The 14,684-nt window shown below is 63.0% G+C and overlaps 1 protein-coding gene across 1 annotated transcript in view; it reads left to right on the top strand.

Moving 5' to 3' along the window:
- Positions 1-14,684, top strand: part of MYO15A (myosin XVA) — a 46,560-nt gene that overhangs the window by 17,878 nt on the left and 13,998 nt on the right. Inside the window, exons 24-55 of the mRNA XM_040974546.1 lie at positions 440-524; positions 1,751-1,804; positions 1,923-2,004; positions 2,084-2,214; positions 2,447-2,542; positions 3,546-3,781; positions 4,566-4,747; positions 5,039-5,111; positions 5,257-5,448; positions 5,982-6,133; positions 6,245-6,339; positions 6,897-7,008; positions 7,180-7,247; positions 7,324-7,401; positions 7,577-7,757; positions 7,855-7,970; positions 8,145-8,270; positions 8,369-8,441; positions 8,685-8,806; positions 9,184-9,243; positions 9,538-9,613; positions 9,791-9,906; positions 9,995-10,113; positions 11,335-11,476; positions 11,855-11,966; positions 12,059-12,133; positions 12,423-12,601; positions 12,980-13,095; positions 13,235-13,307; positions 13,472-13,544; positions 13,735-13,808; positions 13,921-14,003. Coding sequence (XP_040830480.1) covers positions 440-524; positions 1,751-1,804; positions 1,923-2,004; positions 2,084-2,214; positions 2,447-2,542; positions 3,546-3,781; positions 4,566-4,747; positions 5,039-5,111; positions 5,257-5,448; positions 5,982-6,133; positions 6,245-6,339; positions 6,897-7,008; positions 7,180-7,247; positions 7,324-7,401; positions 7,577-7,757; positions 7,855-7,970; positions 8,145-8,270; positions 8,369-8,441; positions 8,685-8,806; positions 9,184-9,243; positions 9,538-9,613; positions 9,791-9,906; positions 9,995-10,113; positions 11,335-11,476; positions 11,855-11,966; positions 12,059-12,133; positions 12,423-12,601; positions 12,980-13,095; positions 13,235-13,307; positions 13,472-13,544; positions 13,735-13,808; positions 13,921-14,003 — 3,552 coding nt within the window. The remainder of the gene's footprint in view (positions 1-439; positions 525-1,750; positions 1,805-1,922; positions 2,005-2,083; positions 2,215-2,446; positions 2,543-3,545; positions 3,782-4,565; positions 4,748-5,038; positions 5,112-5,256; positions 5,449-5,981; positions 6,134-6,244; positions 6,340-6,896; positions 7,009-7,179; positions 7,248-7,323; positions 7,402-7,576; positions 7,758-7,854; positions 7,971-8,144; positions 8,271-8,368; positions 8,442-8,684; positions 8,807-9,183; positions 9,244-9,537; positions 9,614-9,790; positions 9,907-9,994; positions 10,114-11,334; positions 11,477-11,854; positions 11,967-12,058; positions 12,134-12,422; positions 12,602-12,979; positions 13,096-13,234; positions 13,308-13,471; positions 13,545-13,734; positions 13,809-13,920; positions 14,004-14,684) is intronic.

Genomic DNA, 14,684 nt, shown 5'->3' with positions numbered 1-14,684 from the left:
GAGAGCAGGGTTAAGGAGGGAGAGCTGAGCTGGGGAGGAAGAGCAGGGCTGGGGAGGGAGAGCTGAGCTGGGGAGGAAGAGCAGGGCTGGGGAGGGCAGGCCTGGGGAAGAACAGGGCTGGGGAGGGCAGGCCTGGGGAGGAAGAACAGGGCTGGGGAGGGAGAGCTGAGCTGGGGAGGAAGAGCAGGGCTGGGGAGGGAGAGCAGGCCTGGGGAGGAAGAACAGGGCTGGGGAGGGAGAGCTGAACTGAGGAGGGCCACCCAAGCTCTGACAGCACGCTTCCCTTGGTGGAGTGGCCCATCTGCCTACCCAGACCGATCCACGGCAGGGGATTCCTCCAGGTCGAGGACAGCGGCCAAGCCCAAGCCGCAGGGCCTCTCTGCAGGCCAGCCTGGCTGGTTGTTTCTCCCTTCGCTCACTGGGCCTCTGATTCCCGCAGGCAGCGCTACCAGCAGATGCGGAGAAACCTGGTAAAGTTCCGGTCGCTGGTGCACACTTACATGAACCGTCGGCGCTACCTCAAGGTACAGGCCCTGCCCTCGTGGAGACGAGAGGAGGGAGACCCGGAGCTCCAGAGGGTCGGGGCCGGGGTCGGGGTCGGGGAAGAGCCTGGCTTCACATCCCTGCCCTGCATCTTAGGAGCTGCGTGATCTTGGCTGCTGTCTAGCTTGGTGTTCCTCCCTTCCCCCTAAGGGGCTGGTTAGTGTTAGATTCGCCAACCATCACGGAAAGAATAACTCAGCCAGATATATAAAAAGGATTTAGATGGCCTTTATTTCAGGGGAGCACGGTCACTTGCACGAGTGGGCTGCAGAGGAAGAAGAGCCCGCAAGAGACATGCAGGGGCCTTTTAAACTCCCCTTGACACGGACGCCAAAATGGGGGGCTCATTTGGTGGGGGGATATGGGTTTGTGCCACTCATTAGTGCAACGGTGGTTGCACAACCAGAGGGGCCTGCCAGAATTTCGCTGTCCGTTCTGGGTTTGGTTGGAAGCAAACTCTGCCCTCCTCTGGTGACCGTGGTAACCATCCGTTAGGATGGACGGCACACATCAGGGTTTGTGACTCTTGCCCCAGCCTGGACCTGGCCCCTTGGTACCACTCCATGGTTCCACTGTTACATGCACAGACTACCCAAAGCTTGGAGGGCACTGAGGGTTTGACTGAGTCAGTGGTCCAGGAGGGTTCTTTCATTTTGTTTTTGTTGAAACTTCTCTCAGCTGGCTCACTCCTCAAATGGCTAGAAAGGACAGGGCTGGGCCAGGAGCCTGGAACTCCATCTGGGTCTCCCCACGTGGCTGCAGGGGCTCGAGAACTTGAACTAACTTCTCCAGGCACATTAACAGAGAGTTGGATGGGAAGTGGAGCCGCTGGGACTTGAACCAGTGCTCGTGTGCAATGCTGGTGTCGCAGGTGGCAGCTTAATCAGCTGTTCCACAGTGCTGGGCACCCAGCCCCACCCCTAAGGAGCACTTTTCCCCTCTCTCCTGGCTCAGCATCCTCCCAGAATCCTCCAGTGCGCCGCTGTCTCTCCTCTCTCCTTCCTTGGCCTCTGCCTCTCTTGCCTCCATTCTCCTTCCCCTCTCTGCTGCTCTGGCCGAGCCTCGCACTGGCTGTGAAGTGGGGCCTGTCATGTCCAGACAGCTGCACATTGCCCCTGCGGCCTCCGTTCGTGTGCACAGGCTGGACTGCCTGGCCGTCCCCTCTCCCCCCCATTCCCTGCCGTGACTGGCTGCTGCTCTCCTGCAGCTGAGAGCAGAGCAGAGGCGCCGGGTGGAGGAGGCGCGGCTGCGGGAGCAGGAGGTGGGTGTAGGGGTCTGCCAGCGGCGCTGACAGCAGGGCTCTGGGTGGGTGAGGGGGCGGGGCTGGCAGGCCAGCGCCGGGCAGGCCAGACCCCTCTCATGGCAGAGCTGTCTTCCAGGAGCTGGGCAAGCGGGAGGTGGTGGCCGTAGGGCACCTGGATGTGCCCGCTGAGTTGGCTGGGCTCCTGCAGGCAGCAGCAGGTACAGTAACAGTGGATGATGGGGAGGGCCGGGGCACATGGAGGAGTGGCCCACCTTCTGCCTGCCACCCCCCCCACAGGCCTGAGGCCACCTCAAGCACCCCGGGTGGTACCTGTGCGAACTCCCCGGCTTCAGGCCGAGCCCCGGGTCACGCTGCCCCTGGATATCAACAACTACCCCATGGCCAAGTTTGCCCGGTGCCACTTCAAGGTAAGGGGTGATGCTGGGGTGGGGGAGTGTGTGGGGGGTGTTGTACAGGTTGGAAATGGAGCATCAGGGAGAGCCAGGGCCTGGCAGCCAGATTCAAGTTTCATACTGGCCAGGTGGGCCAACCCTGGTCCATGCGCTGGGGGAGGGGGATGCCCACTTAACCCAGGGCCTGTGGCTCCAGGTATGCCTGCCAGGCCAGCTTGCCCCCTCCTGTGCCCACCCCTGTTCCCAGGAGCCAGCCTTTGGAATGCTGACTGTGCCTCTGCGGACGCCTCTCACGCGGCTGCCAGCCGAGCACCACGCCGAGGCCGTGAGCATCTTCAAGCTGGTATGGGGGTCTCCAACCTAGAGTCCCTGCCCATGATGCCCAAGGGCACCCCCCCCCCCGCCGCCAACTGGTCAGCGTGGGTCAGGTAGCCCAGATGGGGCTGGGTCCGAGCAGGCTTCCTGGAGGAGGGGGCTTGGAGCTGGAAGGGAAAATGTTAATGTTCTATTTCATAATAGTTTTCTTTTTAAAATTTCTTTGAAAGAGCTAAAGAGAGAGAAAGAAAAGCTGAGATCTTCCACCTGCTGGTTCACTCCCCAAGGTCCCAAGGCTTTGGGCCATCCTCTGCTGCTTTCTCAGGTCACAAGCAGAGAGCTGATGGGAAGTAGAGCAGCTGGGACACGAACCAGCGCACATGAGATCCTGGCACATGCAGAGGATTTAGCCACTAGACCATCATGCTAGGCCTACTGGGCTGGTTTGAAGCCAGGAGCCAAGAGCTTCATCTAGGTCTCCAACGTGGGTGCAGGGGCCCAAGCACTTTCCAAGGGGCATCAGCAGGGAGCTGAATGGGAAGTGGAGCAGCTGGGATTTGAACCAATGCCTATAGGGCGCCAGTGTTGCAGCTGGCAACCTTACCTACTGTGTCACAGTGCCGGCCCCTCAGAATAGTCTTAAACTGACATTGTGGAGTTTTCATATGAGGAGTCCCTGTGGATTGGAGGGAGATTTGCCAAACAGCGGGAGTGAAGGTACAGAGAAGTGGGTAGGGCAAGGACAGGTCAGTGAGGGGGTTGACTGCCAGCCTGGAGTTCTGATGTCATCTCTTGGGGGACCCCAGGGGAGCCAAGAGCTGCTTCCTCAAGGGGGGGTATGGGGACATGGTTGACTACAGGGTGACCCTGCTGGAGTCGGGGCCCCAGGCTGAGGGGCTCTGTGTTAATGGGGGCTCATCCTTGGCCATAATTCGGGGGCCATGGTCCTGACCGTGGACCCTACAGGGACTTCAGTGGGGGACCAGGGGTGAGGTGGGGGCTCCTGGGCAAGAACCACCTCTGTGGCTCAGGTCCTGCGGTTCATGGGCGACCCCCAGCTGCGCGGAGCCCAGGAGACAGCTCTGGGGAACTACGTGGTGCAGAAGGGGCTGGCAACAGCCGAGCTGCGGGACGAGATCCTGGCGCAGCTGGCCAACCAGGTGTGGCGCAACCCCAGTGCCCACAACGCTGAGCGCGGCTGGCTGCTGCTGGCACTCTGCCTCAGTGGCTTCGCACCCTCCTCCCGTCTCGACAAGTCCCTCCTCAAGTGAGTGTGGCCACCTGCCAGCTGGGAGCTTTAGGGCTGGGATCAGAGTGACCGTTTGCAGGGCGGGGTACTCACAGGGTCTGAGTTCACACACCCAGCCTGTGTGGCTTCAGACAAGTTGGCCACCCTCTCTGGGCCTGTATTTCCTGACTTCATACCGACCACCGGATTGCTACTGGGAGGATGAATGATGCATACGCTGTTGGGGTGGGCTAGCAGGAACCATGTGATGGCCCTGTGTGTGCTGACTGGGGCCTGCTGTGTCCTGGGAAAGTTGCCACCCCATGTGGATGGAGCTTGCCTTGAGCAGGCGTCACTTAACTAACACCTTAGGGCTCTGTGCCAGTGGAGTGGGGCCTGTACCACGGCCATCCTGCTGGGCATGGCAGTGGAATGGAGTGGGGCGGAGAGGCCCACTGCAGGCATGCCTATGGCAGAGGTCCAGCCATGTCTTGTGTGGCTGGCTTTGGGAGGGCAGGTGACCACCCAGGTGTGCCCAGGGTGAGAAGGGGACAGGAGCCCCTCTAGTCCAGCTTCTGCGTTCCACCCCAATTGTACATCCCACCATGTCCGTGACATTTTGTCCCACCGAGCTAGAACCACTCTGGCCTCATTTTGGGACTGAGATGTTTCCAGGATAGCCTGGGACTCTCCTGGACCAGTCTGAGGCCTCTTCCCCGCTTACGCTGGAGCTCTGGGCTAGCCTGGGTATGTTGGAGCTCTGGGCTAGCCTGGGTACACACGTACACACCCTGGCCTCAGGCTCCAACCCCCACCTCCCCAGGTTTGTGTCAGATCATGGACCAAACGGCTTCCAGGCTGTGTGCCAGCAGCGCCTCATGCAGGGCATGGGCCGTGCCCAGCAGCAAGGCTCGGGGGCTGCCCGCACCTTCCCCCCAACCTTGCTCGAGTGGACGGTGACCCACGAGAAGGCCAGCATGGCCTTGGACGTGAGCTGTTTCAACGGTGAGCTACTGGTCCCTCAGCCCCTTCTGCCACCTGTCCTCTCTCCCCTCCAGAAGAGCAGCTGGAGGTGGTGGGGCCCAGTAAACTCTGATGGTGGCAGGGCCCAGTAAGCTCTGGGGGTGGTGGGGCCCAGTAAACTTTGGGGGTGGTCGGGGCCTTGGAAGCCTCTGCAGCCACAGGGGTCCAGGGTGATAATGATGTGGGGCTGCCTGGAGGAGGCAAGCAGGCAAGTGGAGCCAGAGCCAGCTGTAGGTCCCAAAGGCTGAGCCCTGCACCTGCTGCCTCCCCCAGGGGACCAGTTCTCCTGCCCGGTGCATTCCTGGAGTACAGGAGAAGAGGTGGCTGGGGACATTCTGAGACACAGGTTTGCTCCTGGGATGCCCTGCTGGATGAGAGAGAGAATAGAGACCCTCCTTGGGTCTGCTGCAGCTGGGGTCTCCCCCCCCCACCAGTGCCCTTCCCCGGGCACTGCCTGACTGCCCCTCACACACACTGTGTGCTGTCACCAGAGGGCTGGCCGACGGGTGGCGTGGCTGGACTGTGGCCTTGAAGAACGGGGTCCAGTGGGCGGAGCTTGCGGGCCACGACTACGTGCTGGACCTGGTATCGGACCTGGAGCTGCCTGCTGACTTCCCAAGACAGAAGTCCTACTTCATTGTGGCTGCGGAGGGGCCCACAGCCGGCAGGGGAGCCCCCAGAGTGTAGGTAGCTGCCCGGCCTCTCCCAGGCAGGTGCTGTGCCCGTCCCCAGCTCCCTCCCTGAGGCCAAGTTCTGACCAGAAGCTTCAGAGTCTGTGGGAAAGTGGAGCTCACCAAAAAGGCCCTGGCGTTTGTATGAAGGGTTATTTAGTTATTTATAGAGTGATGGGGAGGGACGAGAGAAGGGGAGAAAGAAATCTTCCACTTTCTGGTTCATTCCTCAGATGTGCGGAACAGCCTGAGCTGGCCCACAAAGCTGAGAGCCTAGACCTTAGAGTCTCCCATGTGGGTGACGGTGGCCCAGCCCCCTGGGGCTCCTCCATTCCCTTCCAGGCTGCACATCGGCAGGGAAGTGATGGGGATGCGGGAGCATCAGTCACAGGCTAAACACCTGCTCCAGGACCCGTTGTTTCCAAGGAAGAGGGCTGCCTGTCTTGGGGCACAGAAAGGGATTTGGGGGGCTTCTGAGTGAACTGCTGATTTTTTCAGGGAGGTTGGGGGAGGGGTTCACTGCTCCAAGTGCCCCTTCCCCACAGGCTGTTTGGGAACAGCTGGGACTCGGACGAGGACATGGCCCCCAGCCCTCCACCCCAGGGACACCTACCCAGACTGCCGCACTCCGATGGCAACTGCAGCCACCCCGGGGGCAGAACAGATGAGGAGACGGAGACCCGGAGAGGCACACAAGGTCTGCCGGCCATGACTGCTGTCCCTGGGGAGAGGGGCGGCCGGGGTGAGCTGGGAAAGGAACCCGAGGGAAAGATTCCCTCCCTCTCTGCTGCCTTCCCTACCTCTGCAGACTCCGCCAGCCTCGGGGAGCCTGCCGTGCCCCCCAAGGGGCTGGACTGCTACCTGGACAGCCTCTTTGACCCCGTGCTGTCCTACGGGGATGCGGTAGGGATGCGGGCAGAGCGGGGTGCACTGTGTGGGAACCTCATGCAGCCGGGTGGGGCTCCCCACAGCCCTGAGGTTCCTGGCTGGCCTCCCAAGGGCCCTTCCCTGACCCTGCTGCCCTCCTCAGGCTGAGGAGCCCTGTACCGTGATGTCCACAGGGCTAGGTGGTTCCTGCCCACTTCCCTTACAGTTTGTTCATGTTGTGGGGACCCAGGCAGCCCTTGGGGGGGCGTGTCCACATTGGCAGGAGGAACTCCGCTTCTCGGGTCCTGTAACCCCAGGTCTCATATGAGACCCCCTTCTGCCGCAGGCCTCTTGCCTGAACTCCCCCAGAGCCCCTCAGCATGATCTACACCCCAAGCAGCCTCAGCTTACTCCTCTACAAAGGGGCTGGGAGCTAGTGGGGAGGAACGGAAAAGGAGCGGGAACCCTCCTCCCCCCACCCTGCCCCGCTGCTGGGGGCAGAGCAAGTGGCAGGTGTCAGGTGCCTGTTGCCATGGTGCCTCTGAGTACAGCATCCATCCAGGCGGTCACTCAAGCCACCTTCCTGTGCCCAGGACTTGGAGAAGCCCACAGCCATCGCCTATCGCATGAAAGGGGGAGGCCAGCCCGGCAGCAGTGGCGACAATGCCGAAGACACCCCCAGGCGACCCCCGGAGCCAAAGCTGAGTCAGTGCCCAGGGGCAGCTCTGCGGCTGGGTGGGGCTTGGGCCACTCACTGGCCTGGTGGCTGGGCCACTCACTGGCCTGGTGGCAGCCACGGGCATAGGGTCAGGGAGGGGCCTCTGCCCCTGCCACGTCCCCCGTGCCCACCTGTGTCCTCCTGTCTGGCTGCCCCAGTCCCAGGTCTGGATGCCTCCACATTGGCCCTGCAGCAGGCCTTCATCCACAAGCAGGCTGTGCTGCTGGTGCGTGAGCTGGGATGGAGTCTGTTGGGGTGGGGGGAGAGGGAGGGGCCGGCCTGTTCACTGTGCCCCTCCTCAGGCCCGCGAGATGACACTGCAGGCCATGGCACTCCAGCAACAGCCCCTCAGCCCCACTCCCAGACCCCTGCACTTGGAGGTGAGCCCGGCCCACCCAGGGGGAGGGGCGGCTGGCAAAGGACATGTCGCCACACTGTGTCAGGGCCTCACTGAACCCAGGATGCCCAACCCATTCCAGGGCGCACCCTGGGCAGAGGTAGGATTGGGGGGGGGGGAGCTCCCCAACAGCCCTCTCCGTGCCCTGATCCTTACAGAAACCCATGGCAGCAGAGGCCCAGCCGAAGTCTGTGGGCACTGGGCCACCAGCCAAACCTGTGCTTCTGCGTACCTCAGCGAGGCCCTCAGCCCCTGCCCTGCCGGCCAGAGTGCCCCGGGCCCCCGCCAAGCCTGTAGCTGCCCCCATCCTAGCTCAGGACCGGGCTTGTCCCAGCACCAGTGAGTGCGTGCTCTGGGCAGTGAGGGGCGTAGTGGGAGGAGGGGACGGTTCCCAAGGCAGGCACCCCTGACCTTGCCCGCCTCCGCTCCCACACAGCATCGCCCCCGGTGGACTTGGTGCGTCACTCGACGCTTAACTCGGAGCACTTCCCACAGCCCACACAGCAGATCAAACACATCATCCGACAGTACCAGCAGCCGCCCCGCGGGTCAGCATCGGCCCTCTGCCCCACCCCAGACTGGCCACCCTCCCTGTACCTGCCCACTGGGCCCTTCGCGAGAGCCTGTTTATATCCGGTGGTCCAGGTTATGCTGCTATGTGGGGTGTGGGCCCCGAGAGGGCCAGGGCAGGGCGGACGTTCCCTGGAGTTGGTGCCTGTGGCTGAGTCTGCGTCTTGCCTTACCAGGAAGGATGGCGGGAAGGGGTTTGTGAAGCGGCCGGACCCCCACGAGGAGGCCCTGACACTCCTAAAGGGCCAGATGACTCACCTGACCGTGGCACCTGGCACTCAGGTGACGGTCCAAGGGGGGGGGACAGAGGACAGGGAGGGGCAGCTGGCAAGCCACAGCTCCACCCCCAGCCCCTGAACACACTGTCTGGGTTGACACAGGTGCCCAGAGAGGCTGTGGCCCTGGTGAAGCCGGTGGCTAGTGTCCCGAGACCGGCCATGGCGGGTGCCACAGGTGAGAGGAGGCTGGGAGGGCTGTCCCAGCACACGAGTGGGCATGCATACCGTGTACATTGGGTGTGACCGCCACGTCCGCTGACCGTGACCCAGGTCCACTGTGGAAGCCGCACAGTGAGCCAGCGCTGTGTGTCCTGCACACTAGCTCCCCTCCAGCCACACGCTCACAGCCACGTCCTTCCCCTGCCCTCTCCCGCTTCCCCCTCTTCGTGCCCTGGTCCCCCACCCTCTGTCTCTCCAGTGCTGCCTTCCCGGGCCCTGGAGCCCCCCGAGGAACCCGTGCAGACGCGGCTGCACCGGCTCCCCAACTCCAACTTCTACGGCTACCAGGATGCCCCTTGGCAGATCTTCCTGCGCAAAGAGGTGCCTGGTTAGGAGCTGAGCGAGGCAGGGAGGGCGGGGCTGGGCGTGGCCAGGAGGGACAGGGGGTGTGACCAGGGGGGGCAGGGGGTGTGACCAGGGGGGGACAGGGGGTGTGACCAGGAGGGGCAGGGGGTGTGGCCAGGAGGGACAGGGGGTGTGGCCAGGAGGGAAAGGGCGGTGTGGCCAGGAGGGACAGGGAGGCGTGGCTTGGTGTGGCCAGGAGAGGTGGGGCGTGTTCAGATGGAACAAGGACAAGAAGCTGGGAGGCATGGCTGGGGGCAGAGTTGGGGGCGGGACCAGGTAGGACAGGGGCGCGGCCAGGCAGGTCTGGGAGGCGTGGCCGGCTGGAGGTGCCCACTGAAGTCCTTCCCTGGCAGGTGTTTTACCCCAAGGACAGTTACAGCCACCCAGTGCAGCTGGACCTCCTGTTTCGGCAGGTGAGATCCCACTTCCCTTCGTGCCTCAGTGTGCGCGGCTGAGCAATGGGCATACAATCCTGCTGTCTGCAGAACTGGCTGTTGTGTGCCGGGACTTGGGGCCCTTCGCTGGGACAGGAACAGTCCCCTGTTCCCTGGTGCAGTGAGCTCACCATTCTCTTGTCATTGGAGCCACTTTGTTCCTCTGAGCCACACGTGGCCCCAGACATCAAATCTGGAGATAGCATGGGGAGCTGACAGCTGTGGCGGGGAGGTGGGGGTGGCTCAGTTGAGCCTCTCACCCCCTGCCCGCAGATCCTGCACGACACGCTGTCGGACACCTGCCTGCGCATCTCCCAGGATGAGCGCCTCCAGATGAAGGCCCTGTTTGGTATGGTGGTGGAAGGGGAGTTTGGGGGGGTGTCCAGGGAAGGGTCTGGGGCCCTCCCCTGGCCAGGCTGCGACCCCGTCATGTTCGTGTGCCTCTGTGCCCTCCTTGTATGTCAGCCCTGGCGTGCCTCCCTGGGAGGAGGAGGAGCTGGGGTTCTGAGTGAACTTGACTTCTCAGCCCAGAACCAGCTGGACACACAGCACCCCCTGGTGACAGAGAGTGTGAAGCGGGCCGTGGTCAGCACCGCCCGGGACAGCTGGCAGGTCTACTTCTCCCGCCTGTTCCCAGCCACGGTGTGATCCCCCTGCCCACCCCTGACTGCCCCCAAGCACGCAGGGACGAAGCCAGACACCCCTCACAGGCTCTTCCCCTCCACTGCAGGGCAGTGTGGGCACCGGCGTGCAGATCCTCGCTGTGTCCCACACGGGCATCAAGCTGCTGCGCATGGTCAAGGGCAGCCAGGAGGCCAGTGGACAGCTGCGGGTCCTGCGTGCATACAGGTGGCCGGTAGCTGCATGTCCACCCAAGCGCCTGGGATAGGCCACGCTCTGTGTCATGCCATTTAGTCAAGCCCAGTTTTGGGAAAGATTTATTTACTTGTTTGAAAGTCAAGAGCTCTTGCATCCGCTGCTGCTGCTCTCCCTGATACATCAGCAGGGAACCGGGTCAGAAGTGGAGAAGCCAGGACTCGAACCAGCACCCATATGGGCTGCTGGCAGTGCAGGTGGTGGCTTTACCTGCAATGCCACATTGCTGGCCCGCATCAAGCCCGTTTTAAACATGGAAAAGCTGATGCTCCAGTTATACAATCAGGTCGTGAGCCCCGACTGGGTCCGTGGGCTCTCACCCCTGCTGGCAGTCCCCACGGGCCTGAAGAAGGCCTTGCTTATGGGTCCAGCTACCTTGGGGTGGACAAGTCCCTGGGTGGGAAGAGCAGCAGATACCAGATGGGGTCAGAAAAGGAGGCAGGATGTTCCTGGGACCCTGGGATAGGGGCCTTGCGATTGAGTCTTTACCCTGGGGTCCCGGATGGAGGGCCTTGGGCCCTCACTCTGCGACCTCGGGATGAGGGAGGGGGGCCTCAGCCCTGGGTACTCACCTTGGGGTCCTGAGACAGGGGGCTTTGGCCCTGGGCCCTCACCTTGGGGCCCCAGGATGGGGGGCTTCGGCCCTGAGCCCTCACCCTGGCACCCCAGGACAGGGGGCCTCAGCCCTAGGCACTCACCCTGGGGCTCCAGGATGGGGGGGCTTCGGCCCTGAGCCCTCACACTGGCACCCCACGACAGGGGGCCTCAGCCCTGGGCTCTCACCCTGGGGTCTTGGGATGGGGGGGCTTCAGTCCTGGGCCCTTACCCTGGGGCCCTGGGATGGGAGGCCTTGGCCCTGGGCCCTCCCCCTGGTACCCCAGGATGGGAGGGGTAGACGGGGTCCTCAGCCCTGGGCCCTCCCCCTGGGGTCCCAGGATGGGGTCCTCAGCCCTGGGCCCTCCCCCTGGGGTCCCAGGATGGGGTCCTCAGCCCTGGACCCTCCCCCTGGTGCCCCAGGATGGGAGGGGGAAGACGGGGTCCTCAGCCCCGGGCCTTCCCCCTGGGGTCCCAGGACGGGGTCCTCAGCCCTGGGCCCTCCCCCTGGGATCCCAGGATGGGGTCCTCAGCCTTGGGCCCTCCCCCTGGGGCCCCGGCACAGGCGCCTTAGGCCCTCACACCAGCGGTCCCCTGCAGCTTCGTGGACATCCTGTTTGTTACCATGCCCTCCCCGAACATGCTCGAGTTCAACCTGGCCAGCGAGAAGGTCATCCTCTTTTCAGCCCGTGCCCACCAAGTCAAGACCCTGGTGGACAACTTCATTGTGGAGCTCAAGAAGGTCAGGGCCCTCCTTTGGCTGCCCTACCCACGTTGGCACCCCGGACCTGTGCCATCTGCCGCCGCAGCCTGTGGGGCTCTGGACAGCTGAGCCTGCCAACAGCATGCCGTGTCCCCCTTTTCCTGTTTCTGCAGGTGGCACTGCATCTGTCCCCCACTTCCACCCCTGCGCCCCAGCTTCCATATATGTGCCAGGGGTGGCTTAGCAAGGAACCAATTCTCTAGGCACTGGGTACCCAGCATCCATGTCAGCCAGTGGCTTCGGGCCTCCCAGCCCTCCTCTTTCTGATTGGGGAGTGCTCCCCTCCCTGATTGGAGTGGGGAGCTGTGCTGAGAGTCTCGGGGGGCCTGTAACCCTCGGCCTGCTGTCCTGTCCCAGGACTCCGACTATGTGGTGGCCGTGAGGAACTTCCTGCCGGAGGACCCGGCACTGCTGGCCTTCCACAAGGGCGACATCATCCACCTGCAGCCGCTGGAGCCGCCTCGGGCCGGTGGGTGCCCATCAGGGAGGGACGGGGCTAGGGGTGCAGGTGGGGGTGGTGACAAGGGCCTTGGTCGGCACTGATGCCAGCCATGCCCACAGGTTACAGCGCTGGCTGTGTGGTTCGTAAGAAGGTTGTGTACCTGGAAGAGCTGAGGCGCAAAGGCCCTGACTTTGGTGAGGACCCCGAGACCTGGCAAGGCAAACATGGCACACCCTAGTGGGATGCCCAGCAGGCTGCCTGAGGTCTCTGCTGGTCATCACACAGCCCAGCCCAGGAGTCCCTTCTGCTCCACCTCCAGCCACAACCCCCACCGTGTCTCCTCCCTTCCCTTCCCTTTCCAAGCCTTTGTTTTCTCATCTGTAAGCTGGGCTTCTTGGCACGGTCTCCCCTCCTAGGGCTGTAGGAAGGAATCAGAAAGGTCCCTGAGAAGCCCATAGGGTACCGGCCTCTCCCCTCCTGCAGGCTGGCGCTTCGGGACCGTCCATGGGCCTGTGGGCCGCTTTCCCTGTGAGCTGGTGCAACCGGCTGCTGCCCCCGACTTCCTGCAGCTGCCTGCTGAGCCAAGTAGGGGTCGGGCTGCTGCAGTGGCAGCTGCTGTGGCCTCTACAGCTGCTGCCCAGGAGGTGGGCCGCAGGAGAGAGGTGAGACCCCTGGTGGCCAGGTGATGAGGGGGGCAGAGTCTCCAGTCTGCCTGTGGTGCTGAATGTGAATTTTGCTGTCATCCCAGGATCTGGCCAGTTCTGGCATAGGGTGACACAGGTGTGTGAGCAGTGGGAGGGAGCCAGGGGTGGCCAGGACAGGGGCAGGGTGGGTCTCAGCCAGGCCAGATTGGGTTGAGGCATTTGGGAGATCTGATCCCAGGTAGGGACTGGGAAGATCAGAGGCATGGCCAAGCAGGGCAAGGGGCGGGGTGGTGATCCTGGCAATGGGCAGGGCTCCTGGCAGGCGAGTAGGTGTCCAGAAAGCAAAGTGGGGCATAACAGGGCAGGACCATCTTCCTAGCTGCTCCTCTCCCACAGGGTCCCCCAGTGAGGGCCCGCTCCGCTGACCGTAGGGAGGATGCCCTGGCGCCCCCCCAGTCTGCCATGCTGGAGTTTGCCCAGAAGTATTTCCGAGACCCGCAAAAGAGACCCCCGTGAGTGGTGGCCCTACCTCGTCTCCACCCTGAGGCTGGTGAAGGCCCTGGGGGCGGAGGGCTTGAGTGGGACAGGACCACAGCCATGCAGTCCCAGCAGGGTATGGCGGACAGCAGGGGCACCCACCTCCCATTGCAGGGACGGCTTGAGGCTGAGGTCAAAGGAGAGTCGTGACTCCAGAACCTTCGAGGACATGCTCGGCTTCACCAAGGTGTCCAGGCCTGGGCTCCGCAGCTCCGCCTGCAGAAGGGGAGTGGGTGGGGCCTCCTTCCCCGTCCCCCTCGCAGAGCAGCTGGCCCCACCCCACATCATCCAGTGTCAGCCTGGATGACCTAAGCCCACCTTTCTGCTCTTCCACCACCCCCTCCTCTCCAGACCCCTCTGCAGGAGTCGCTCATCGAACTCAGCGACAGCAGCCTCAACAAAATGGCCACGGACATGTTCCTGGGTATGTGCCTGGGGCTGTAGCCCTCCCCTTCTCCCACCAGGGGCATCCAGGGAGCCATGCTGTGATTCTCGCTTTCCTTCCAACACACTGGCTCCCCTCTCCCCCTGGCTCAGCCATGACTCTCCGTGGATGGGTGGGTGGGTAGGCTGTGGGGGGGGGCAGCGGGCCTGAGCAGGACAGCTTTCCACAGCTGTGATGAGGTTCATGGGGGACGCAGCCCTGAAGGGCCAGAGCGAACTTGAGGTGCTCTACACCCTCCTGAAGGTAAGCGTGGCCCCCCCCGCCATGGGCCAGCAGAGCCAGGGTAGGCTGGGACCTCCTGCTGCTGGTGGGTCCCGGTTCTTACATGCCTGGGGCCTGGCCTACCCTGCTGCAGCTGTGTGGGGACCACGAGGTCATGCGTGACGAGTGCTACTGTCAGATTGTGAAGCAGGTGACAGACAACACCAGCGCCAAGCAGTGAGTTGCCTGGCCTCCCAGGCTCAGGCCTGCACCCTCATGCCGCTCTCTCTCTCTCTCTCCTGGCTTTGGCCTCTTCCTTACTACCTGGACATTGAGGGTCCTGGGACACACTCCTTGAAACTCCCATCTCCTCCCCCCTGTAAAATGGCAACGGGAATCCGGAAGTCCAGATTCTTAGGGCAAGCGGTAGAAATACAACTTGAGTAAGGGGAAGGTGAACTTCAGGTCCAGGGTCGTTTATCTCCTGGCGCTGCGTGGCTGCTTGACTTTGTCACCCACTAGACTGTCACAGACTGACAGCTGACGGCTCTGCCACGCTGGGGAGAGGGGACACCCCTTTCCTGGTCTCTGCAACACCCCTGGCCTGGGTGTATGGGCCTGAACCCACCATGATGGCTGGAAGACAGACAATGCTGGGAAACTGGCGGCCACTCCAGTCAGTGGGTAGCTGAACTCTGCCCGGATCATCCACACCTCCACAGGCCGGTCGGGCGGGCAGCATGCTGATGGGGCCAGACCTGACACTGTACACCCACCTCCAAACCGCCGGGCTCTCAGGAGGGCCGTGTCCCAGAGGGAGCCCAACTGCTGCTCCAGGCCACCCAGAGGGCCCCACACAATGACACTCTGCCACCGACTGATTTTGTCTGGCTCACACCCACAGCCATGGGTACCGAT

Source organism: Ochotona curzoniae, unplaced genomic scaffold (genome assembly GCF_017591425.1).
Source record: "Ochotona curzoniae isolate NIBS_2020 unplaced genomic scaffold, NIBS_Ocur_1.0 contig_2456, whole genome shotgun sequence".
Classification (NCBI taxonomy): Eukaryota; Metazoa; Chordata; class Mammalia; order Lagomorpha; family Ochotonidae; genus Ochotona; species Ochotona curzoniae.
This window is presented reverse-complemented; position numbering and strand designations above follow the sequence as displayed.